The sequence below is a fragment of the Lycium ferocissimum genome, chromosome 7 (assembly GCF_029784015.1).
Source record: "Lycium ferocissimum isolate CSIRO_LF1 chromosome 7, AGI_CSIRO_Lferr_CH_V1, whole genome shotgun sequence".
In the NCBI taxonomy this organism is placed as follows: domain Eukaryota; kingdom Viridiplantae; phylum Streptophyta; class Magnoliopsida; order Solanales; family Solanaceae; genus Lycium; species Lycium ferocissimum.
In genome coordinates this window covers 17424122-17450817 of record NC_081348.1, presented here as the reverse complement: position 1 = coordinate 17450817, position 26696 = coordinate 17424122, and the positions used below count along the sequence as shown (strand labels likewise).

At 37.3% G+C, this 26696-nt stretch overlaps 2 protein-coding genes and 1 long non-coding RNA gene across 5 annotated transcripts; 1 reads left to right on the top strand and 2 right to left on the bottom strand.

Annotated features, from left to right (window-relative positions):
* Window positions 1-1017: 1017 nt before the first annotated feature.
* Window positions 1018-2837, bottom strand: LOC132062568 (uncharacterized). The gene is made up of 3 exons (XR_009416209.1): window positions 2735-2837; window positions 2230-2290; window positions 1018-1392 (listed from the first exon to the last, which is right to left on the bottom strand). It is a non-coding gene; the product is annotated as an uncharacterized LOC132062568 (long non-coding RNA).
* A 1924-nt stretch (window positions 2838-4761) lies between these two features.
* On the bottom strand, window positions 4762-5647 carry LOC132061981 (uncharacterized). Its single transcript, XM_059454648.1, has one exon. It carries the CDS (start codon window positions 5641-5643, stop codon window positions 4762-4764), a length of 882 nt encoding a protein of 293 aa, XP_059310631.1. The 5' UTR covers window positions 5644-5647.
* Window positions 5648-13183: 7536 nt separating this feature from the next.
* LOC132063564 (sodium/hydrogen exchanger 2) lies at window positions 13184-24082 on the top strand. Of its 3 annotated transcripts, none has more exons than XM_059456155.1 (16): window positions 13184-13448; window positions 13981-14014; window positions 14968-15231; window positions 15445-15563; window positions 16645-16742; window positions 17588-17647; window positions 17734-17780; window positions 17861-18055; window positions 18187-18233; window positions 21527-21593; window positions 21679-21779; window positions 22102-22203; window positions 22326-22464; window positions 22540-22602; window positions 23422-23505; window positions 23626-24082. In XM_059456155.1, the coding sequence occupies exons 3-16, from the start codon at window positions 15061-15063 to the stop codon at window positions 23938-23940; spliced, it is 1608 nt and encodes a 535-aa protein (XP_059312138.1). In that variant the 5' UTR covers window positions 13184-13448; window positions 13981-14014; window positions 14968-15060; the 3' UTR covers window positions 23941-24082. The 3 variants fall into 3 exon arrangements, with proteins under 3 accessions (XP_059312138.1, XP_059312139.1, XP_059312140.1); XM_059456156.1 differs by having other exon boundaries at window positions 14963-15231; XM_059456157.1 differs by lacking the exon at window positions 13981-14014.
* Window positions 24083-26696: the final 2614 nt, after the last annotated feature.

The window sequence follows — 26696 nt, the reverse complement described above, 5'->3', positions numbered from 1 at the left end:
GTTATACGTCGATACATCCATATCTCGGAGTCCGAACCAATCTCTCAAACTCGTTAGCATATTTCTATCTCGGTGTCAGAAGAAAATTATCCATGAACAACTTAGTGAACTCGTCCCGTATCGTTGGTGCTACTCCCCGTGTGTCTCCCTAGCAACAAAGTTTCATACCAGGTATAGGCCATGGCCTCTAGTTTGTATGATGCAAGCTCCACGGCTCTCTCACTGGAACATCCGAGAGCGCGTAGTGCCTTAAGTGAGCCATCCAAGAACCCTTGAGGATCTGTTGAATTCTCAGAACCTGTGAATTTTGGTGATTTCAACTTCAGGAAATCTTGCAAGGATACCTCGTTGTTCCCAAAAGTCTGAGTCTGTGCAGGTGCCCGAGAATGTGGTTGTGTCTGAGCAGGTGCAGTATTCTGCTGCTGAATCCTCTCTTGTCTATCCATTCTGTCTGCCAAACCCTCTATAACTCTCTGCATAGATATAAGCGCCTCAGCAGTGACACCCTCATGCGATGGTGGAGGTAGGCTAGCACTCATTTCAGGAGTGGGCTCCCTCATAGTCCCCGTAGTGGTACTGCGGGTCTTTGTGGTGGTACCGCGGTCCCTACCTCTGCCCCGTCTGTGAGCTCCGCCCGCCCCCGCCGTGGAGGTGGTCGCCTACCCGAGGTGGCATTAGGTGCTGTGGAACAACTGTCCTAGCTCCGCCAGAAGATGATCGAGTGTTAGCCATCTGATTACCAAAATAAATAATGTTAGATTCATCTAGTTGACCCTAAACGTCACACACGTAAGGAGGAATAAGAAATAAAGACAAGACACATCCTATCACGCTCTCGCAGAATCACGATTATGGGAATGGCTGGCAACATAACCATAATTGAGATTCTACTACTAACGTGTGCTCCATTAGTCACATAGGAATAACCTAAGCTCTGATACCAACTTTGTCATGACCCAATTTAGGACCATGACCGGTGCTATGGGGTAGGATTCCCAAAGCAAGCCTTAACGGGAATTTACAGAAAATCAGCCAGAGTTTTCCCTGTTTTTATGACTATCCAAAACTTTCCTGTCTCAAAATCAACAACAGAAATATCCAATCTAAACCAAACTAAATGCAATCATCCTCAATCAATCCGTTTTCAACGTAATAATACTAAAACATCTCTGAAATACGGGAAAAACGTCTAATACTAGTCACCAGTCTATAATAAATAAAGAATACTCATGGAATAAATCAAATGACTGTGAAGCAACTCTAATAGTTCAAAAGAAAAGACCATAACAAATAATAGACTCTTCGCCCATGCGGACAAGTGCGGGGCTCACCAAGAACTCTCAACTCGTGCTCTCTAGTTACCGTAATCCTCACCAATGTCACCTGCGATCTCTGTAAAAAAAGTAGCGAGGAGTGAGACGCTTGCTCAGTGAGTAATAACACTTAGCCCCAACCGTTTTTATTGGGGGACAAGTCAGAAAACATGCTTATATAATATTCATAAAATATCATGAAATAAATGCCCTTTTTGCAAAAACGGTAGCAATAATCAATCTTGTCGGTTTTCATGTAAGCAAAAATCATTTAACAATTCGGTAATAAACTCTGTAAACAATGTCATATCAACTCTTATATCTGGGAGGTTTCTAAGAAAGGATCATGTAATCTATATCATATGGACCAAAAGGAGTCAAATATAACTGTAGGTCCCTACTCGAGGGAAAAACTGTGCATGTATGCTAGTTCTACCTTCCCACTAGCGAGGACAATAACTGTAATCTGTAAATACAAGGTGCACCAGGTCTAACGAACCCGCCGTTAGCTACGGGATCCTTCAAAGTCTCCTCCCATTAATACTTTTCTTTGTAAACAATAAATACTCATATGAAAGCATTTTCAAAATAATACAGGGCATTTCAATTCTTATCAAACCATGTAATTTCATTTCGAAACGGTAATCATATCTCAAGTAACAATAAAACATGTCTAGTAACAGTGAGAACATTTTAAATAACGGTAACCATCTCATGTAACAGTAAAACATATCTAGTAACGGTGAAAACATTTAGAATAACCAACAAACATCTTAAGTAAACTGTTCGGTACCATATCAAGTAAAGGACTTGTCCCACATGCAATTTCAAAACATCAGTGTCAAATTTTATCTTCAAAATCATGTATAAACCATGAAGGTTATGAAAATCAAATTGTGGTAAGATTACTACTCACAGTACTCGTGTCGAAATACCAAACCAGTCACCACGTAGATCTGTAGGACTTCTTCAACTACCTATGTTATCACAAAATTAATTCATATATCAGCTTCATAAGCTTCCAATATATCAGTGCAATCCTATTAATTAATCGTCAACCCCATATGCCTATGTCATGAAATTTTGACCAGTGATTCCTTATAAATCCACGTAGGAGTATCTTGATGATATGGAAGGTGGATCATGATCCACATTTATTCTTAAATTGATACTCCAATCTCTAAATGGTAGAAAAAGTTGACTTATTAAAAATATCTTGTGCTACTTTACTGCTAGTAGTACTTCTCCCCTTAATGTGATGACTTATCACTTATTTTTGTAGCAAATTCATGGCTGCACTACACCGAGAAGGAAAAATTATACTCCCTTTTTCTATTACTCAACTAATAAATTAATGATAGGCTAGGTGTTGGTACAGGAAGGAAATCTCTCATAATTCACCAAGTTAAAGTATGACTTACTTGTTCTTCTTCTTCCGTAATTTTCCTTCAGTGAAAAGGTGCTTTCCTTTGTTTTGTTGGTTTCACTGTTGGTGGCTACTGATAATGTAAAATACTCCCTTCCCTAATCCCTTTTAAGTTCTCGTCCTTGTCTTTTTCTTTTGGGCTTTGGCCCATTTTCCTTTATTTTATTTATTTATCCTCTTTTTGGTCTTTGTAAGAGATATGCTTGTTTTCTATATTTTTGTTTTTCTTTTCTAATCACCAAAATACCCATTATTAAATATGGGATATTACAGTTAGGCTTGACAATACCATGTTGACTCCTAGTGATCGATTTTTGGACTGGGAGAGGACAGTGGACTGTGGCGGACGGGGGCTGGCGGTAGCAGCTGAGGGTGAGGTAGATATGGCCGTGGGTGGTGGGCTGCTAGGACCAGTAGGCAGCGGAGTATGGTTGCTGGAAGGTGGGCTGTTTTGCGAGGCTAAATGGTGGATTACATAAGGAGAGAGTCCATCATCCAGAAAATCATAATGGTGACGATCTAAGGGAGTATGTAGCTTAGCAAAAGGAAAATGGGTTTCATCGAACACGACATGACGACTTATGATGATTTTCTTGGATGATAAATCATAACATTTGTAACCACGATGATGGGATGGATAGCCTAAGAACACACATGGGGTGGAACGAGCTTGAAGCTTGTTAATGGTATTAGATGGGAATAAGGGGTGACATAGGCAACCGAACACCCAAAGATGAGAATAGGATGGGTCTTTGTGATAGAGTACTTTGAGAGAAGATTGATAGGCTAATCCTTTATGAGGAAGAATGTTCAGGAGGTAGGTGGCCATTTGTAATGCATGATGCCAAAAAGAAGAAGGTAAAAACGCATGAGTGAGTAAAGTACGAACCATGTTGTTTATTGTTCGAATTTTTCTTTCGGACTTTCCATTTTGTGATGAGGTATGAGGACAGGAGAGGCGAAAAGAAAAGCCATTAGATTTACAAAACTCCCAGAATGGACCGTTATCAAATTCCCTACCATTATCACATTGAATGTTCTTTATTTCCTGTTCAAATTAAGTGCGAATGAAATTTCGAAAGACTAAGAAAGTGGGTAACGTTTGAGACTTAGTTGATAAGGGAAATGTCCACAAAAAATTAGAGTAATCATCCAAGAACAAAACATAATATTTGTGGCCCGAAGAGCTCAAAACGGAGATGTCCAAAGATCACTATGGATAATATCAAATGGCATACATATTTGTGAATGAGATGCAACAAATGGCAATTTAATCTGTTTTCCAAGAGTGCAGGAATGACAAACATGAGACTTAATTGGTCCATTACATTTAATAAATTTATTTTGCCTAAGGGAGTCGAAAACATGTGCTCCCGGATGACCCAAGTGATCATGCCACATAGATGAAGTTAAAGCTGCAAAAGACGATGGTGGTGTGGTGGTGATGGGATAAAGCTCGCCCCGACTATCACATCTCATTAGACGCATCCGTCCAGGTAATCCTTCACGAGAAAAACCAAAAGGATCAAATTCAACGAAGCGAGCTATCTATGGTGAATTTTCGAACCGAGACTAGGTTCTTGATAAGATGAAAAGCATGAAGAACATTTTTTAAGGCTAAAGGTGGGTTGGGGGGAGCTAAGTTGGTATGATTATAACCACGAATTGGAATTGAATGACCATTTCCGACAATTATACCACGATTATTGCTCAAATTAAAATAAGACGAGAGGTTGCCTTGCGCGGATGTCATATGAGAAGTGGCTGCGGTATCCATGTACCAATTTGCATCCGGAGGAGCGAGCCCAGTGTGTGCGTATTTTGCCTCGATGTCGGTTGGAGCGGGCTGAACATCGATAGAGTAAGCTTGTGGTGGACGTGGCCCAAGTATGCCAGCCTGCCTCTGTTGAGTGTTGGTCCGTGGCCGTGGAGTAGTTGGATACGGACAAGGAGGCACAAAGCCACGGCATGTAGGGCCCATTGCCATTCTTTGCATTCCCCGTCCAAGGCTGCTTTGCCGCTTTATTCTTCTTGGTCGTGGTGGTCTCTTGCCAGTGCCGCGTCCACCGAAACCACCCTTTGTTTCGGTTGTTCGCTCTTATTGCCACCGCCTCTGCCACGGTTCTTTCCACCATTATTGCTGCGGTTTTGATGCCTTTTACCACTGTTATTCTGACGGTTTGGGTGGTTATTTTCAGAAGAGGGATTATCGTCGTAATCCCTCGCAATCATGGCATTAGCGGATCCCGTGGCAAGCTGTTTGGTGAAGCCTGTTTCTTCGAGAATGAGCATGGAACGGGCTTGATAGAAGAGAGGAAGAGGATTGCTTTGACGGATGAGTGTACCCACCCCCTTATAGGCGTCAGTGAGTCCGGCTACCATTTGAAGGACGAGGCGGTTGTTGGAGACTGGAGCACCGACGTTCTTGAGTTGATCGGATAGAATCTTGAGTCGTTGACAATACGCGGAAGCATTAGGGAAGTCCTCCATATTAGTGTGAGAAAATTCATGCTCAAGAGTGACGGCTCGAGAATTTTTGTTGTCTTGGAATATGTCACGCAGCCTATTCCAAGCTTCCATGGCCGTGGAGTCGGGTTCAAGGATAGTATGCAATAGGTCAGTAGAGATGGTAGCATAAATCCATTGAAGAACCGTGGCATCAAGAGTCGACCATAACTCTTTTTCAGCATCGGTTTTGGGCACCTTTTCTTTCCCGGACTCCGGTGGAATGATATGGTGGAGGACTCTGTGGGACTTGGCGTGGATTTTGAAGAGTTTCGCCCATGTCCCATATTGGACGTTTTCCATCTCAAGAGTAATGGAGATGTGATTTTTTATGTTGGAGACAGCCAAAGCTGGGTGGAAGAAGGACTTGGTGGAGTCGGATGAGGAGGAATTAGTCATGGTGGCTGATTGTAGGAGAAAGATGATGATGTTGACGCAGAGATGGAGGAAGAGAGAGGGGCAGAATCGTGCCCTAGTCTGATACCATGTAAGAAGGTAATAATCTGCTTGCATTAATCTTTGTCAACATGTGTATATATACAAAGATCCTAGGCTAAATGAAGGTAACTAAATATACACCTAACCATAATGGTAATTAAATATTCTTCTAATATATTTACATCAATAAAGATGGTAACTAAATATTTACATAATATTCTAACAAAACCCTCACCAATAAGGTAAAAGTTCAAGTAGTCAACCACTAAGCTACTAAATCCCTAAATACCCTTGCATAATAGTTTTTGGGGAGAAGGAAATATTTGCTTGGGAATTAACTCTACTAGCCAGATTTGCATTGGACGGCAAAAATTCCCCCAGTAAACGAAGAGGTCTTTGGGCAAATCAAGTGAGAACCAATTAGAATCAAACTTTTTGGATTCTTCATTACTTTGCGGATAATTTAGAGATACGGATAATTTAGAGATAATATCATTTCGATCTATCTCAATAATGCAATTTGGGGATAGTATCGTTTAGATCTATCTCATATATCTTTTCTTATTTCCGCAAAAACTCCTTAAACTTCAGTTATAAAATCTTCATTTAGGAAAAAAATAATAATTATTGAGTGGTTTACAACAAAATATAAGTGAAAAAAACTGATACAGAGGTCCTTGGGCAAAGCAAGATTAATTACTCCCCTGTCTCAAATTAAGTGTTATCTTAGTAAGAATCACGAACATTAAGAAATTTATAAATATAATGTGGAGTTTACTATACTATCCCTATTTATTAGATGTTTATTGAGAATTGAGTAATATTAAAGAGGACTACTTCGTTAATGTTGAGGGCATAATTGAAAATACTTGTCAATTTTTGTCTTGAATTTCTAAGGTGACTTATTTTGAGACAATTTTTTTTTTTTTTTTGCTAAGGTGACACTTATTTTGGGACGAAGGACGTAATTACTTATGCTTAGTTGCCTACATAAATCGATGTCCAACACTTATTTTGCGACGGAGGGAGTAATTGCTTATTCTTAATTGCCTGCGGAGATCGCTGGCCACAAATGTGGAAAATTGACAAGTTGTAATCCCTCCGTCTCATATTATTTGTCGTGGTTATTAAAAATATCCGTCTCATATTACTTATCGTTTTATAAGTTCAAGACACAATTAGTTTTTTTTTTTCCATTTTACTCTTAGAAGAATTTTGTCATTAATGAGAGGTGACACATAAATAGATTAAGCATTCAATGAAGAGATATTATAACTTAGATATTAATAAGGTCGTCAAATACCCCTCCTAGTTAATACTCCCTCCGGATAAAAAAAAAAAAAAAAAAAAAGGGTCCACGTAGCCTCTCTTTTTTTGGGGGTCAAAAAAAGTGTACACTTATCAAATCAAGAAAGAATTAGCCTTATTTTTTCATATTTTTCCCCATTAAGTATTACGTGATCAAATCCCAATACCCATTTAATTAGGGGCAATTTAGTCAAATTACATGTTTTTGTCTAGAAGTTAGTATTTTCTTAAGGGGTGTGCAAATGGCTAAGTGGATATTTTTTTTTTTTATTATTTTTTATCTGGAGGGAGTAGTTCTTAAGGGGCGTGTAAAATAAAAAAGCGACAAATATTTTAAGATGGATGGAGTATTGTTTTATTACTCCCTCCGTTCACTTTTAATTGTCCATTCTTAACTTTGCACGCCCCTTAAGAATTAATAGATGACATATATATTTTACCATAATACCTACATTAATTGGTGTATAGTGTCAATAGACTTGAAAAATGATTTAAAAATGAGTAATTAATGTTAAGGGTAAAACAAGAAAAAAAGTTTGTGTTTCCCTTGATATACTAAAGTGAACAAGTAAATGTGTTGTAAATCATTTTAGTTTGTAGAATATCGAATCACGTGTATGGCCCTTTTATTATTTGCTAGTCCCCTTCCAAACTTTACTTCTTCATAAAAAGATCATTTTTTTTTCAAGATTATCCAATTATGTGACTAGAAACTTTGATTCTTATGATAACTTACCGACAGTACATGATTACGTGCTACTGCCATAAATTAATTATGCAATAGAAAAATGTGAATGAATTAAGACTTTTAAGTTTTGAGTGTGGGCCCGAGCTTTGCACGCGCCTGCTTGAACTAGTAATAATAATAACATGGGCAATTCGCAGGATTGCCCTTCTTTTGGGGTGGTCTTTAATTGTTACCCCTCAAATTGCTGGTCTTTAATTTTTGCCCTTCATGTAGAAACCTTAAAGTTCTGGGTTCGAACTCTCGCTTCGGCATAAAAATAAAAAATAATTTCGTGATGCAAGGCTTAGGAAAAGTTATGCCGGACTCGGCATACGCGCTCTTAAGGCATAACTAAAGTCTGTCGGAGGGGGCAGATTTTGCTTTAAGACATATATTTTATTTTTTTACTTTGCAAGACAAACTTTTAGTTATGTCTTAAGGAAAAGTTCCGTTTTATGGGATATATTTTTAGTTATGCCTTAACTAAGAGTCTGCCCCATAAGGCATAAATAAACTATGCCTTAAGGAAAAGTCATAAGGCGAAACTTTTCCTGAAGGCAAAGTCTATGCCTTAAGGAAAGATTCCGCCTTACGAGGCATACTTTTAGTTATGGCTATAACTAAAATTCTGCCCCATAAGGCACAACTAAACTATGCAAAGAGTTCTGCCGGATCCAGTATAACTTTAGTCATGCCTTAAGCGCGGGTATCTTTGGCTCCGGCATAACTTTCGCAAGTCTTGCCTTCCAAAATAATTTTTTATTTTTATGCCTGAGCAGGAGTTCGAAACCCAGAACCTCAGGGTTTCTATGCGAAGGGCAAAACTTAAAGACCATAAATATGAGGGGTAAAATCTAAATACCACCCCAAAAGAAAGGCAATCCGTGCAAAAAAAAAAAAATGTAACAACATTGATCAAACAGAAAAAGATTTGTAAAGATTAGATATACGCACAAAATTTGTTTAATCTGCATCCCACAAAATGTGCAGAAGAAAGCGAAATCAGATTTTTTTTTTTTTTTCCTTTTTAAAAGAAGAAGCAAAGAAAGTACTGCTATAATAATGATCGTATTTATTACTAGGACACCATATCTTAATTCATATTCCTCCTGGACGCGCACAGTATTAATAGGTTCCAACTTAATATAAATATACATTTTTCTCAAAATGAATTCAAGCGATTCATGCTTCATGGCTTGATCCAAATGAAATTAATAAATATTAAATTCTCTAAACAACTTATGAATATTAACTTGTTTGGATCTTTTTTAATTGACAAAAGGTTACTCCTAATTAGCAGTTGTAACAGTTGCTTTTTAATCATTTTAGTAGACAATGAAGATATGAATGAGTAGAAAAATGTTACGATTCAAAGTTCATGAGTTAAATGGGTTTAATGCGTTAAAATGTTTAGTATTAAAAAACTTAATTTTAATGTGACATGGCTTGCCAATTAGGAGAGAGATAGACTTTCGTAGTGTTTCGTATATTCGGAGGAAAATTGTAATACTTGAGTGATATTATAGTTCTAAAAGAAATAAACGTGATATTAAAAGGCAATTCCCATAACATGAGTGACCAAATTGGGATATGGAGAGGATAAGATGTACGCAGATCTTACCTTTACCTTTATGGGGTAGAGAGGTTGCTTCCGATAGACCCTCGACTCAAAAGAAACATATTTAATCTAGGCGATACCAAAATAATACACACATAAGGATAATGATCTACTCGATACCAAAATAATATTACTACGAAAAGGAGAGAGAGGATAGAAAGGCTAGGCCCCTACTCTCTCACAAACAACGCGACGAAGCTCAACTACCTACTAACTTTCTATCATAATCCTCAACCTCCAAAGTTTCCTGTCGAAGGGTCATGTCCTCGATCGAAAATTTGAAGTTGTGCTATGTCATGTCTAATCACTTCCCCGTTCTTTTCGCCTACCTCGCTCTTCTATATGGCGCATCTTCACACCTCCTCTTCACATGCCCGAACCATTTCAGTCTCGTTTCTCTCATCTTATCTGCCACGGAGGCCACTCCGACCTTGTCTCGTGTATCTTCATTCCTAATCATATCTCTCCCAGTATGACCATACATCTATCTGAGCATTCACATCTCCGCAACCTTCATCTTATGAACTTGAATGTTCTTGAGCCGATTTACGCATACAATAATCTTCGGTCTAACCACCATTCTGTAGAACTTACCTTTCAACCTACGCTAGGGGTGGGCGTTCGATTTTTCGGTTCGGTTTTATCAAACTTCGGGTTGGCTATTTCGGGTTCGGTTTTGACGGTGAACACCGAACACCGAACCAAACTAGTTCGGTTCGGTTCTTTCGGTTTCGATTTTTTAAAGTTCGGTTCGATTCGATTTCGGTTTTTTCAATTCGGTTTTTTTGATATGATATTAGAAGCGATTCCCTTGACACTAATTCATATTCTCAAAAGCAATAAAACATAAAACTGATAAATTGAAATCAAAATTAAACAAACAGGATATCCAAGAATAGAAAACTATAACCATGATATAGGATTACTAGGTGTTATATACATACCGTAAGAATAATTAAGAAAACACATAAACAACATACATTAATCCTAAAGACACATCCTAGTTGCCTTCCTTAACATATTTGATTTTCTCAACTGAAGTAGAAAATTAGGGATACAAATGCAAAAGAGGGCTTGTTACAATTGAATTTTTTTGGCTTTAAACTTAATGGGCCTGGATTATTTTAATTTTTTTGGGTAATGTATTAAATTTCGGTGTGTGTTCGGTTTTTCGGTTCGGTTTTATCAAACTTCGGTTCGGCTATTTCGGTTTCGGTTTTTTGAAGGTGGACACCAAACACCGAACCAAACTAGTTCGGTTCGGTTCGGTTTGTTGAAGTTTCGGTTCGGTTCGGTTCAGTTTTTCGATTTTCGGTATTTATGCCCAGCCCTAACCTACGTGACACCTTCTTATCGTAAAGCACCCCGGAGGCCAGCATCCATTTCATCCACCCTGCTCTAATGCGGTGTGCGACATCATTGTCAATCTCACCATCCCCTTGTATTATGGACCCAATGACTCGAAATTGCATTTCAGATAAATAAAATTCAATTGAATATTGAACTAGAGCTCATTATAATGATCTCATGATTTTGCAAAACATAATTAGGTGGTTTTGACCAAACAAATGTATTGAGGCAAAATAACAAATCACGTTCATTGAACAATATTCCATTTGTGGGCGTGAAAAGATCAATGCGCCACAATTACATCAATTTCAATGTGAATTTCACAAGAATCTTCTGATTCAATTTCAAGAAGCAAAATGAAAAGGGCAACTTTCATTCAAACTTTTTTTTCTTTTTTCAATCGGATGTTCCCGAATTCAAACTTCAAAGTCTACTCTTTTACGTTTCCAAATAGATCACAAAAAACAAGAGATACTTTTAGGGGAATACAAAAATTGTAATCCTTCTTTAAACAACTAATTAGTAATTAATTTATTTATTTATTTGAAGCTGTTATATTAAAATTTTATTTTCATTTTGGGGAGAAAGTAGAAGAAAATTTAGTATGACAGTCTGGAGCACAAATCATGCGATATTAATAGGGTCCGGTAAGGCTCGAATTCGTTACCTGGAGACAACTTCACCGTTACGTCAAGGTTCCTAGAAGAAAATTTAGAACAAATAAAATTAAAAGATTACTTCTTTTTGTTCCGAGTATCCGGTGCTGCGCTGAAGTCCGACTAATTTAAATTGCGCGTTGCAGGATCCATTTTGGTGACAGCGTTCCCAATAGGATTTTTCTCATTCCTTGAGCTCGAACACAATTAGTTAAGATATGACTAACACAAATTGATGAGATAATAATAATTTAAATTTACAACCAAAACAATTATATGGATTGTGAGAGTACGTGTGTAAAAACAAAGAGAAGTAAATACTACTATTATCTTTCTGTCGAGAATTCCACAAGTGCCCCGTGAATTTTGATGCATTAACCTAGTAGCTCGAACATCAGACACGTGAATATGTCAACTACTAGCAAAGAAGCTGTAACTTATAATGTTAGCCATTCTTTTTTGTTCTACCTTTTTTTTTTTTTTTTTTTTTTTTTTTTTTTACTAGATTATTATTTGGAGTACATTAATAATAATAAAAAAAGGTGAGTAGTACTGTATTAGGAAAATTCTTAAAACCATTTGAATATATTATTATATGTTTTTTGAAGGTAAATTCATCAATTGTTTTAGAAAGTCTCTCTCCATAAATCAGATTGGGATTTTACTAGGTTTATGCCCCCATTGCTACTTAGAGAAACTCAAAGACAGTTTCTCATAATGTCAGCAGAAAATGCCAGAGATGAAAGTGATTTGTACGTCAATCTTTAGTCCTTTCATTGCGAAAACCTTTTAAGCACATGAAATAATAATAATATAATAATTATATTAAAAAAAGCTTTACTCCTATTGAGTGTCTATAATAAAAAATAAACGAAAATAAAAATAAACGAAAAAGCTTAAATATGTCATCGAACTATCGAAAATGACTTATTTATGCCACTTATTAATAGTTTGGCTTATTTATGCCATCGAACTATCGGAAATGACTCAATTATGCCACTCGTCAATAGTTTGACTCATTTATGCCATCGAACTATCGGAAATGACTCATTTATACCACTCATCAAGAGTTTGGTTTATTTATGCTATCGCCGTTATCAAAATGATTCATTCATACCAATTTTCATTAATGACGATTTTATAATATCAGATATGACTACGATTTTATAATATAGATAATAGAAATAAATGAAAAATATGCATGTGCATGTAGAACTAGTTTTTTATGATCTAACTATGGTGTAGTGATATTTTTTTTAGTTTAATTTATGAGTTTTATTTTAATTGTTTAATATGGCGTCAAAATTTATGAGAAGGACAGCACTATACCTTATCTGCTCCACAGTGATAAGCGAACTGATAACACATTGACGTGATAAGACAACAGGACAATTACTATTCTTACACTTGTATGTAGTTGTAATAATGAATAGACAGAGCAATAATTAATGTACCATATAGATAAGAGCAAGAGCAGGTACATTTCGTGTTGAACCCTCTCATTAACACTAGCATTTGTAAAACGAAGAAACTTAAAAGAGGAGTTAAATTTAATAATTGATTGATATTTATCACTAGAGTTGCTAATTTTTATAGTAGCAATTAAATTATACTATGAGGGTCATTTGGTACACGGACTGAGTTATCTCGATACTAATTTATCCTACATATAACTTAAAATCTTCTTAAATGGGTGCCTAAAAGGCCTTTCAACGGTCAGCACTATAAGGACACCTAAAAGTGAAGCATTTTTTATTAACAAAAAAAAAAAAAAAATCCCGAAAAGAAAGAAATTATACAGTCCGTATATATAGAGAGAAAAAGTTTTTTTTTTTTTTAAAAAGGTCACGTTATTCCCGTAATTTTCTACTCCTGTTTCCTTTCTAGAAATTTCACATTTCTCCCCTAAAAAATAATCATTCTCTCTCTCTCTTTCTCTGTTTGCTTTTTTTTTTTTTTTCTCCATTTCCATCGAAGCACATACATTTGAAGCTTTGAACTTTATTTTTCCATTTCTTTCTTCCTTTTTTTTTTTTTGGTTGGGTTTAAGGGATTGAAATCGTTTGTCAGCTCTGTTTCTGGCGCCTTTCTGCATGCAATTGCATTGGTCAGTATATCCTAAAACCCGACTATTTTCTTTTTCGTTTCTTATTGCTCTTGTTTTAAAATATTGTTGAAATATCGATTTTCACCTTTGACAGATGAAGTTCAAAAAAATAATAAAAGGAAACAAGCTGCTCTGATTTTTTATAAGGAACACAAACGTTTTCATATAATCGTGTCTTTTTTTTTTTCTTTTGCTTTTTCTATATACGTTCTTTTGCTTCTTCGTAGCGACAATGTAAATTCCACTAGAAATGATCATTTATTGGATACATACAGTAGAAAATTATGGAAACATGCTTTTTTTTTTTAAAAAAAAAAGAAAAAATTATATTTGCATTTGATCATTGGATATTGGTTAGAACTTTTTCTTAGCATTTGGTGTGAATCTTGATTTCGTAGGAAAAATTGATCTTTTTCTCTTTGTTTGCTCAGAAAATAAGGGCAATTAAACTAAGCAGACTTTGCAGAAACATGGACGTTTTGTTCTTTGTTAAATTCGTTTTCTAACGGAAGTTTTTTCATTTTAATTATAGGTGAAAGGCACTGGAAGCTTTTCTCTTTGCACTGGTGAGAATCTTAATGTCTTAGAAATGATCTTTTTTCTATTTGGGTGTTCAGTAGATTTTGCAAACTATTGAAGAAAAACTATAGAAATTTTCTGAAACATATGTGGCTTTGTTTCCCACTTAAACTTTTTATTTTTATTTTTTATGGGAGCTGTTTCCTATTTATTAAAGTTTTTTTTTCTTTCTCAAGTCGCTTAATATACTACTCCCTCCGTTTCAATTTGTTTGTCGGGTTTTGAATTGCATGGAGTTTCAAGTAAAGTACTTTTTTAAATCTTGTGGTCTTAAGTCAAAGATACTTGGAATGTACCAAGTCGCCCTTTAATCTTGTGGTCTTAAACATGCCACGTGGAAAATTGGAATTAAAGAGTTGCCATAAAAGGAAAGAAGCCTTCTTTTTTAAATGGACTAATTAAAAAGAAAAGTAAGACAAACAAATTGAGAGGGAGTAATTGGGATCATGGCTTTGTTGTTGTTATTGTATACACATTAAGTTTGCTGTTTGTCAAGAATCTTGTTAGAAATATGTATATCCATGTAGGTATAAGCATGAGAGTTAGAGAACATCTCATTTACCTAAGAGATAATCTTATATTGAAGTTATGGGCCGAAATAGAGTAAAAAAGGACTTAACTATGTTGGGGGTTGAGATATAACTGATTTATTGATTAAATTTATTTTTAGGAAGCCTTTCCTTTGCATGTGTGAGATTCTAATTTCCTAAGGAAATTGTTGTTTTTTTTTGGTTGCTCAAAAAATTTGGAAAATAAATGGAGTAAGCTGGGGAGATTTAGTTAGAAATTATTTTTATCTGGTTAATGAGAATTATTCTTTTCTGCACCCTTGCTTCAAAGGTATACTGTTTTACTTGCCTAATTGGATTTCGATTTATGTGGGACATTCTATTTCATGGAATATAGTAATATGCAGAAGTTTTGTTTTTATCTAGGACAGCGTAGAGACATGAAGGAAGCAAACCACGGTGAAACTTGGCTAAGTTGAAACAAAGTTGGTGAACTGTGGTTGTAATAGGAAGCGGCAAAAAAGATGGCTTCTGTGCTGGCTCTGTTACCAAAACTGGGCTCTTTGGGTACTTCAGATCATGCAGAAGTTGTATCCATTAACCTCTTTGTGGCACTCCTTTGCGCTTGCATCGTCCTTGGTCATCTCTTGGAGGAGAACCGCTGGATAAATGAGTCCATTACTGCCCTCATAATTGTGAGTGTCACTCCTTTTATTCTACACAGGAGTTTCCATGGGAAGACACATAATGCAGATGGTGTAAAAGTATCAAAGTTGAAGTGAAGTATCCATGTCGCCCTTGAATGTCTTTTTACTTTGAATACAAATTGCCAGTTCGTCATTTATATTTCTTACATTCCCTGATTTGCTTATAATGCTTACATTTATTTTCATGTTTGTTAATTGCAGGGATTGGGTACAGGAGTTGTTATCTTGCTCATAAGTGGGGGAAAGAGCTCACACCTTCTGGTGTTCAGTGAAGATCTCTTTTTCATATATCTACTTCCTCCAATCATATTTAATGCAGGGTAAAATAATCATTTTCCTCTATTGTTACTGTTTTTTGTGCTTCATTGCATGTTTCGAAGGTTGCCAAGAGCTTTCTACTTCATAAGTTTGCCTTCTGGATGTTATGTTTACTGACAAGGAAGCATTCAAAAATATTTATGCTGTCTCATTGTCATGGAGTATGATCTGATGATATATACTATCCAGATAGATATCCCTGTCTATAAACAATAGGGGAGGATATTTAGGTCAGCTAAGTTATCACTGTAAAGATTGGCAATGTAGTGTAAACTAATAATATAGAGCCAGATTATTATCAATAATCAGACTAGAAGCATTACTTGGATGACGAGGAAGTTGAACACTAATTCATTGATTGAAGATGGCGAATAATGGAATCAAGGACATTTATGCGGTTCGAAACATTTCATTGAAGTAGTTCCTGGAAATCATGTAGGAGCTTGTTGATTTTCCGGCTAGTATGCATATCCTCAGGTCTTTATCCGCTAAGCTATGGGTTAGTATGTAATTGCAGCTTCTGGTTAGTATGTAAGCAAGAATTATCAGGAGAATAATTTCATCTTGTTCCATAACTCTGTTATTGATGTTTGATGAGCCTACATAGTAGTGTGTGCTGTCAGATATCTTCTCAAAAGTTTAGGTAGACATCTCTACCATCAGTCCTACTTGAAAGCTATCACCAAGTTGGAGAGTTGCTGTGTCAACTTGTCGACCTTGCTCATTAAAAATGTAATTGTTGAAGTTCTCGTACAAGGAGTCATGAAGACCAGTTAGACTAAAAATATGGGAGTAGCTTTATTGGATCTTATGGATGATTAAATCATAAATGGTCTTAAAAATGAAAGCGAAGGTCTAGGGAATTTTAAAAACCCTATAGGAGGAACTATCAATAGAGAGGATTGAAATGTTAGTAAAGGTCTCGAATTTTCTGTTGCATTGATCTCCTCATTGACCATTTTTCCATGTTTGCTAGTGTATCTTTTTTCTCTTGCATACGGAAATCTCATACTGGCCTGTGTCTTGACTGCTAGTATTTTTTCCCCCAAAAAATTAAACATTACATATGTAACTCTTTTACAGGTTTCAGGTAAAAAAGAAGCAGTTTTTCGTGAACTTCATTACCATAATGATGTTTGGAGCCATTGGTACACTGGTCTCATGTGCAATTATTTCGTTAGGTATTATTTAAAGCATTGTTTCCAGCATATGCTTTGACATTATTGCAAAAGCTCATGCTGTAAGTTTTATTGGTTAGAGAGGTCCTCCACCAGAGAATTATTCTGCAACTGGGGTACCCTGTCAGCAGATTGATGCTTGTTGTGGTTTTATCATAACAACCACTAAAGGTACTTAGTTTAAAGAGTAGAAATTACACCCAAGCCAAAGTTGTGTCATGCCGGTCTGCTTTGAGAAGTTCTCTCCATGTTGTACCTGATCTCTTCTTATTTCCCAAGGTCTTTCCTACGAGTCATGAAATGATGAGGGATGAAACTGTAATAAGTTTAATGATTTGTAGTGGCTTTTTTTCTTGCTAAAACATGTTCATTTGTCAATGTGCCTGTCCCTCAATAGGAATTTTTCATTATCGATTTTCATATGCTTTTCCACATATCAAGCCGTCTATGTGGTGTGCATGATGTCGCGTCCATGGCCTTGAAAGTGACGGTGAACAAACAATTATACTCCAGATGTTCTGACGGTAAGGAAGAAGAAGGTGATTTCAAGATGGCTTGATTTTGCTTACCTTCTTTTCATCAAGCAATGATGCAAAGCTTCTCTATTCAAAATGACTGGGACGAGGGTAGATTTGTTTGACACCTTAAGATTTGTTTGACACCTTAAGATTAAGCATTTTAGTACGTTCACCTAGAGATTTTGCCGGACATGCTACTGTGTCCTTGTTTTCTGGCAATGATATTGTCCCTGTTATATCCCAATCTTTGAATAGAATTTCAATGTAGCATGTGTTCTCTCAAGCTTTGTTAATTAGCCTTTGTTGATATTCTTTCTCTGTCATGTGAAGGTGCCATTCAATTCTTCAAGAAGTTGGACATTGGATTTCTAGATATTGGGGATTATCTCGGTATTACTTGAACCATTGTTCTGTTGCTGGTTGTTTGTGTTTCTATCTCTGACGGCTTTTATTACTTTCTCTTCTCCGTTTGTTAGCAATTGGAGCAATATTTGCTGCCACAGATTCCGTCTGCACATTGCAGGTACAGAAGTAGTGACCATCATATGGCTGATGCTGATGACCTAATATAATGCCCTGAAGTACAAGTTTTTTCTGCTGCAGGTCCTACATCAGGATGAGACACCCCTCCTTTACAGTCTTGTATTTGGAGAAGGAGTTGTAAATGATGCTACATCAGTGGTGCTTTTCAACGCTATTCAAAACTTTGACCTTTCAAGCGTGAATCTCAGTATAGCCCTCCATTTCCTTGGCAACTTCTTCTATCTGTTTCTTGCTAGCACTTTACTGGGAGCACTAGTAAGTTTCATTCTCTCTGTGTGCGTGTGTGGGAAAAATGATGTGTCCATGATGCGTCATTTATCAAAATCTTTGATATTGACTTCTACTTAGGCTTTTCCCCTTAAGTTGACATCTTATTCTTACTGCAGACAGGTCTTCTTAGTGCTTACATTATCAAGAAGCTGTATTTTGGCAGGTAATGCCTCAATTAAGGATTTTGTGGTAGCACACATTTTTGGTTGTCCTGCTGCAATGATGTTACTGATATGCTTTGATTACAATGAATTCATTCCTTAATTGGTTAAGTTGCCTTAACTTTGCAAAAATAAAACATTTTTCTTGTAATTAATAAATGTGGTCTTCTTGCAAGCTTGATTATTCAGATATGATGCTTTTCCTTAGGACGTCTGTGGACTCTATCTCAGTGCCTAAATCCTCTGCCATAGTTGATAGGTATACCTACAACAACAACAACATGCCCAGTAGAATCCCACAATGTGGGGTCAAGGGAGGGTAGAGTGTACGCAGACCTTACCCCCACCTTGAAAGGTAGGGAGGCTGTTTCCGAAAGGCCCTCGGCTCAACAGAGAAAACAAGACAAAAAGTCAGATAGGGACAAGCATATCAAAAACAATATGAAAACGAGGAATAACAAAAAGCGAGAAAGTCATGATAGACGGATGCGGAAAGAAAGGAGCATTAGCTACCATAGATAAATAAGATAATTAAAGTACAAGGCCTAACAAATATAAGCAGAAATCAAATGGCAATAAACGAATGAGCAAAACTATAACTACTAGGATGAAAGGATAAGCAACCTAGCCTTTTATCCTAATCTGAGTCCTCCACAACCTCCTATCTAAGGTCATGTCCTCGGTAAGTTGAAACTGCGCCACGTCTTGTCTAATTACCTCTCCCCAATACTTCTTTGGCCTCCCTTTACCTCTCCTGAAATCGTCCATAGCCAACCTCTCACACCTCCGCACTGGAGCATCTGTGTCTCTCCTCTTCACATGCCCAAACCATCTCAGCCTCGCTTCCCGCATCTTGTTCTCCACCGATGCCACTCCCACTTTGTCCCGGATATCTTCATTCCTAATTCTATCCCTCCTAGTGTGCCCACACATCCATCGCAGCATTCGCATTTTCGCGACTTTCATCTTCTGAACGTGAGAGTTCTTGACTAGCCAACACTCCGCCCCGTACAATAAAGTCAGTCTAACCACCACTTTGTAGAACTTGCCTTTAAGTTTTGGTGGCACTTTCTTGTCACACAGCACTCCAGAAGCGAGCCTCCATTTCATCCACCCTGCACCAATACAATGTGAAACATCATCGTCGATATCCCCATCTCCCTATATAATAGACTTAAGATACTTGAAACTTTCTTTCTTTTGAATGGTCTGGGTTCCAAGCCTCACATAAAGCCTACGCGGTACGCCACCGAACCCACACTCCAAGTATTCGTCTTGGTCCTACTCAATTTAAATCCTTTAGACTCCAACGTCTGTCTCCAGCCCTCCGCCCTTAGCGTTAACTCCGTTACGAGTCTCGACAATCAAGACTATGTCATCCGCGAACAACATAAACCAAGGCACCTCACCTTGTATTTGTCGCGTCAATTCATCCATCACCAAGGCGACAGAAACCAAGCAAGAGCCGATCCCCGATGCAACCTCATCGTAATGCAGTTGCTCCGAGTCTCCTCCTACCGTCCTTACCCTGGTCTTGGCTCCACCATACATGTCCTTTATCGTTCTAACGTACACCACAGGTACACTTTTAGCCTCCAAGCATCTCTATAGGACCTCTCTTGGCACTTTGTCGTAAGTCTTTTCTAGGTCAATGAATACCAGCGTGCAAGTCCCTCTTCCGCTCCCTATACCTCGCTCCACCAATCTCCTTACAATATGAATAGCTTCGCAGTCGATACGCCGCAGAAGACGAATCCAAACTGGTTCTCTGAAATAGGCACACCTCTTCTCACCCTCATCTCCACCACCCTTTCACACACTTACATAGTGTGACTTAGCAGCTTTGAATGTCGCCCTTGTTCTTGTACAAGGGAATCATTGTACTCCACCTCCATTCTTCGGGCATCTTCGCTGTCTTAAAAATGACATTAAACAACCCAATCAGCCACTCCAAGCCTACCCTGCCTGCACTCTTTCAAAAATTTTCAGGAATCTTGTCAGGTCCGGTAGCTCTTCCCCTGCGCATCCTACGAACAACTCCCTTAACCTCCTCAACCTTTATACTCTTACAATATCCAAAGTCGCGACGCCTATCAGAGTACCACAAATCTCCCAACACAATGTCTCCGTCCCCCTTTTCGTTCAAGAGTTTATGAAAGTATGACTGCCATCTCTGTCTAATGTGAGCTTCCTTTACCAACACTTTGCCATTCTCGTCCTTGATGCACTTCACTTGATCCAGGTCGCGTGCCTTCCTCTCTCTCGCCTTGGCAAGCCCAACTTCTTATCCCCACCTCTGTCCTCTAGTTCTGCATAAAGGCGTTCAAAGGCCGCCGTTTTTGCCGCCGAAACTGCCAACTTCGCCTCCTTTCTCGCCATCTTATACTTTTCCCTGTTCGTCCACTTCTCTTCATCATCCTTGCTATCTACCAACTTCACATACGCCTGCTTCTTTGCTTTCACCTTCCCTTGGACTTCTCCATTCCACCACCAATCCCCTCGGTGCCCACCACGACGGCCTCTTGAGACCCCCAATACCTCTCTAGCTGCTTCCCTAATGCAACTGGCCGTCCTATCTCACATACTGCTCGCATCCCCCTACTATTTCACTCTCCCATAGCTATCAGCTTCTCCCCCATCTCTAAGGCACTAGACAAAATCAAACTCCCCCACCTAATCCTCAATCGGTCATCCACGACTCTCTTCTTCTTCCTCTTTATGTCCAAATTCATCACCAATAGCTTATGCTGGGTCATAAGATTCTCACTCGGAATGACCTTGCAGTCCTTACAGAGGCCTTTATCATCTTTTCTAAGAAGTAAAAAGTCTATCTGCGTCGCGCACCACTGAGCTACGGAAGGTTACCAAGTGCTCCTCCTTCGGAAAACTCGAGTTGGCTACCACTCGAGTTGATAGGTATACCTACAATAAGTGGAATTCTACAATCATGGTCTGTTAGAAATGTTATTTCCTGATTGTCTCTATGTAGTTAGACGTGAGATTTCTGGTCTCATTTGCAGTTATATCTATTTGTTGCTTATTAGCAAACCGGCAAACCATAGGAACTTTTAGCAGCCCGAGATCTTCTTATGGAAGTAACTTGAGAGAGCCAGGACATTTTCTAGTAAAAACTTAAACATCATTCTTGTGAAAGTTTGACATGTATAATTACAGGTTCGTATTTAGTGAAACTCTGCTTAGTTCCTCTAACTTAATTGCAAAAATTCTCTACCCATTTTCCCTGACTTCCCTTATTGCAATAATAGTAATGACAAGTTACTTTTACTGTCTCCAGGCACTCCACAGATCGTGAGGTTGCCCTTATGATGCTTATGGCTTACTTATCATACATGTTAGCTGAAGTAAGATTTTAGTTTTAAAACTTTGGCGTTTGTATCCAATATACATGTTTCTGATACTAGTGACTCAATTCTTCATCCTTTGCAGCTATTCTATTTGAGTGGGATTCTCACTGTATTTTTCTGTGGTATTGTGATGTCCCATTACACTTGGCACAATGTGACTGAGAGTTCAAGAGTCACTACGAGGTACAATTTCCTATTTTTCTGCCGTTAGGTTTTCCAATATATTCTGCCTGGGGAACAGGGTTTTGTGCATTTCTTATTAGAACTTGATGGAATAAATTTTTTTCATCTGCTACCTGTTGTTTAGATCATACCTCAGAACCCTTACAACTACTAAAAGGAACAGCTGATCTAATTAGCTTTGGCAAACAGAAAAACTCATTTATGTAGCTTATCCAAACATCATTTATATAAATGATCATGTGTCACCGTCACTAGCTATTTTTGGAAGTGACATTTGTGTCCACATATTTCATCTAAATGTTATCGTTCTTGGTTTGTGTAGGCACGCTTTTGCAACTTTGTCATTTCTTGCTGAGACTTTCCTCTTCCTCTATGTCGGTATGGATGCTTTGGATATCGAGAAGTGGAAATTTGTTAGTGATAGGTATGCTGCAGCAGGATAGAAGAGAGATTAGTATTAACTCTTTCATGGTTAATCTTTCTCTCGTTTGACTTATGGTCATACAGTTCGTAGTTCTTATCAGGTGCTGCTGTTATTTCTTGCAGTCCTGGATTATCAGTTGCAGTGAGTTCAATACTGATGGGACTAATCTTGCTGGGGAGAGCTGCCTTTGTTTTCCCATTATCATTCTTATCCAACTTAATGAAGAAATCCTCGGAGGAAAAAATTACCATTAGGCAGCAAGTGAGTTGTGGCTTGATCAAATTCTCTTATATTAGCCATCTCATACAAATATCGGTTACTAACTTTTTTTTGCAGGTGATAATTTGGTGGGCAGGTTTGATGAGAGGTGCAGTATCCATGGCACTGGCATATAATAAGGTAAAAGTGCTATTCATATACTAGGGCCCTGTTTGGACATGATTCAAAATTATGATATGGAATCAGTGATTTGAAATCAGGTTGATTTGAAATTGAAGTTTTGTTTGGACATGTAATTTGGAGTTCTTACGTTGTTTTTCTTCTCATAAAACCTAAAAACCCCACAAGTTGTGAAAACTATCAAAACTTCCTCGCAATCTTACCAAATGAGCTGAGCAAACCATAGTGCATAACAAGTTAATATGCTACCAAAACAGCCTTTTTAAAGGATACAACATCTATTAATTGAACGTTAGTTCAATAAAAAGGAAATTGAACATGAGTTGTAGTGGAACTACTCTTTAATATAATTTTTTCACATGGTACGGACAATTTTGTCACGCCAAGCATGCATTTCCGATCAGATGACCGAGAAAACGAACCAACGTTGTTATTTTGAGTCACATTGTACATTTAAAAAATATATCTACCAACTTATGATTTTTTTTTACAATAAATAGTTATGGTTCGAGTTTTACACAAAAAAAAAATTGAAATCATGATTTGGAATTCCAAATTCTACTTTTGTTTTCGGAAAATTTTGAGATTTGAAATCATGATATGAAGTTGAGGTTGAAATTTTGTGCAAATTTCATAAACAAATGCCTGATTTGAAATCAAAATATGAAATCATGATTTCAAATCGCATGGTCAAATGCTTACTAGGACCATTATTCTAACTCTTTGGGAATATTAGCCCTTATATGACAGTTTATGTTACTTATTTTCACATCCTTGTATTCTTTTATGTCATGAACCATTGATCATTTGGTCATGCAGTTCACTCGTTCGGGACACACTCAATTGCAAGACAATGCGATAATGATTACCAGCACCATAACCATTGTTCTTTTCAGCACAATGGTATGTACCTCCTGCCTCTGCCTTGACATTCTTTGTTAATACCTAATTATCCAACTATCCACTCGTGCGCGAAATCCAAAATGGTAAACGTGTTTTTTTTTTTTTTTCTCTTTTTTCCAGGTATTCGGTTTAATGACAAAACCTCTTATAAGCCTCCTGCTGCCACACCAGAGGCAGTTGAGTACAGTGTCATCAGATGCAAATACTCCAAAGTCTCTAACAGCGCCACTCCTAGGCAGTCGAGAGGGATCCGAAGTCGATTTAAATGGTCAAGATCTTCCTCACCCACCCAGTTTGAGGATGCTACTTACCGCACCAAGTGATAAAGTGCATCGGTACTGGCGCAAGTTTGACGATTCATTCATGCGCCCCGTATTTGGTGGTCGGGGATTTGCTCCTCCTGCCCCTGGTTCTCCAACGGAACCGGGTCCATGATGATGTGCACGCGAGAAATGAAATTGACGTGAAAAAAAATGGGCCAAGGGACTTCCAGTGGATCTTTAAAAACTGTATGTCTACAGATTGCTGACAGCATTATGAGCTTCACCCAGATCCTATAGATTTAGTGCTGCTGTCACTTTAACACTGATTAAATGCTCATAAATTCAAATATACATAGCAAAATCATCTCGTTAGGGGTTGAGTGTTTAGAAACGGTGAAACTTTGGCTGACCATGGCGAGCGTGTTTGTAAGTTAATCCGGAAGATACTTTCCTAGATGGTGATATGTCTATTCGAACTTATTGTAAATTTTGGCTACTGAAGTGTTTCCGTCTTGTTCTTGCTTATGTACCAATTTGTGGTGTTATTACCTGGTATGCATTCCAGTTTGTAACATTTGAACTTCTATTCGAACTTATTGTAAATTTTGGCTACTGAAGTGTTTCCGTCTTGTTCTTGCTTATGTACCAATTTGTGGTGTTATTACCTGGTATGCATTCCAGTTTGTAACATTTGAACTTCAGAAAGAAATAATTGTCAAAAGGCAGTAATAAAATATATTTTTGAAATTTTGAAGGAAGCTTTTACCCAAGTCAATTTCATATCCCTAGTTTCAACATGAGATGATATGTCCTTCTTTCGGACTTCCCATTGAACGATCACCGGAACTAATTAAGGTCCGTTCTGGATAATCCATCTATAGAGTTTTCATCTTCTACGTGTTAGAATTGCGTGAATATATTTGGATGTTAGAGTTGCGCGAATATACGTGCAAATTGAGGATTTGTTTTATTTTTGAACTTGGTTACATCATGTTATTAGTTTTTACTCTTTAAGTTTGTTTCCTCCTTGAGGACTGAATAGTGTAATTCTCATTCAAAAACAATTAATTCAACTTTAACTACTTGGCGAGACAAGTAGGTCAAGATTAAGCTATTTCATGTGAGAAACCTATCCCACGACTCATGAGTTTTGGCAAAAAGGTCAAGAAGTAGCAAGTATAATCATCAAACCAGAGACCAAAATAGGGCTCGACAAAACAGAAAGTATCATAGTACGTCGTCAGCGAAGAAATAAGGTGACCAGCTGGAAGTTTTTGAAATTCCAACAATATTTGCTATATAAAAAGAATCCGAAAAGGAATCAGAGGAGAGAGATAGAGTAATGCGTCGTTCTAACCGCTGTCAGAAGATGCGAAGTGAGGGCGTTGTGACATTTCATGGGGACTCGTGAATAAAGTAATAGTGTTATTGGCACAAATTCCTATTCATAAATTCGCACTTCGTGAAGGGAAACCTTGGAGCAAATGCACTTCTTAAAGGTTTTAGAAAATTTTGGAGCAACAGTAAATTTGTCTCTGTTTAACTTATAGATCACAGATTCGAGCTGTGGAAGAATTCATTAATGTTTGCATTAGGATAGACTGTCTACAACGCCCCCCAAGGCCCTTCTCCGAACTCTGCTAGCGCAAGATGCTGTGATTGCACGGAACTGGCCTTTTTTTTAAAAATAAAAAATAATAAAAATCACGCACTTCCTTCATGCCTTTTACAATATATATATATATAAGTGCCATGGGGGGACGAACACAGCTTCCAATAGCTGTACCATGAGCTTCACAATTTGTACGCACAATGAATGCTTGTACCTTAAGCTATAAAACTTGTACACTTTATCCAACTATTTTTATACCCCACGTAGACATATCTCATAGTGCTTAATATTTATTCTCTTCTCATGTATAGACACATGCACTTAAATTTTAATTCTCCGACATATTTATTTTCTTCATGCACTTTTACTTAGACGTATACAGTTCAATTTTAATTCTCCTACACAAATTTATTTTCTCCGTGCACTTGTACTTGTTCACTTTTGACTTTTCACGTTCTTGCTGAATATTTATTCTCGAATATTTATTCTCTTCTCATGTATACATGTATGCACTCCAATTTTAATTTTTCGACACATATTTATTTCCCCCGTATACTTTTACTTGTTCACTTTTTACTTTTCATGTTATTTAAGAATTAATAAATAAAGTACTCTCTCCGTCCCATATTAGTTGGCCATATTACTTGGTTTTTCACGTTCTTTAAGAATTAATAAATGAAGTACTCCCTTCGTTCCATATTACTTGGTCACATTACTATACTTGACTTTTCACGTTCTTTAAGAATTATTAAAAATGAAGTACTCCCTTCGTCCCATATTACTTGACCACATTACTAAAAATATATATTTTTCTATTATATATAAGCGTGGAGGAGGGACGAACACCGCTCCTTCAGCTTGTACCATGAGCTTCACAAATTGTATACGGAATGAATGCTTGTACCATAAGCTGTATAATTTGTACACTTTATTCAACTATTTATATATCCCACGTAGACATATGTCATAGTACTTAATATTTATTCGCTTCTCATGTATAGACTATGCACTTCAAATTTAATACTCCGATACATTTATTTCCTCCGTGCACTTTTACTTGTTCACTTTTGACTTTTCGCGTTCTGGCTGAATATGTATTCTCTTTTCATGTATAAACATATGCAGTTCAATTTTAATTCTCCTACACAAATTTATTTCCTCCGTGCACTTTAATTTGTTCACTTTTGACTTTTCACATTCTTTAAGAATTAATAAATCTCACGTAGATATATACCATAGTACTGAATATTTAATCTCTTTTCTATTGACAAACACCGCTCCTCTAGCTTGTACCATGAACTTCATAAATTGTACAC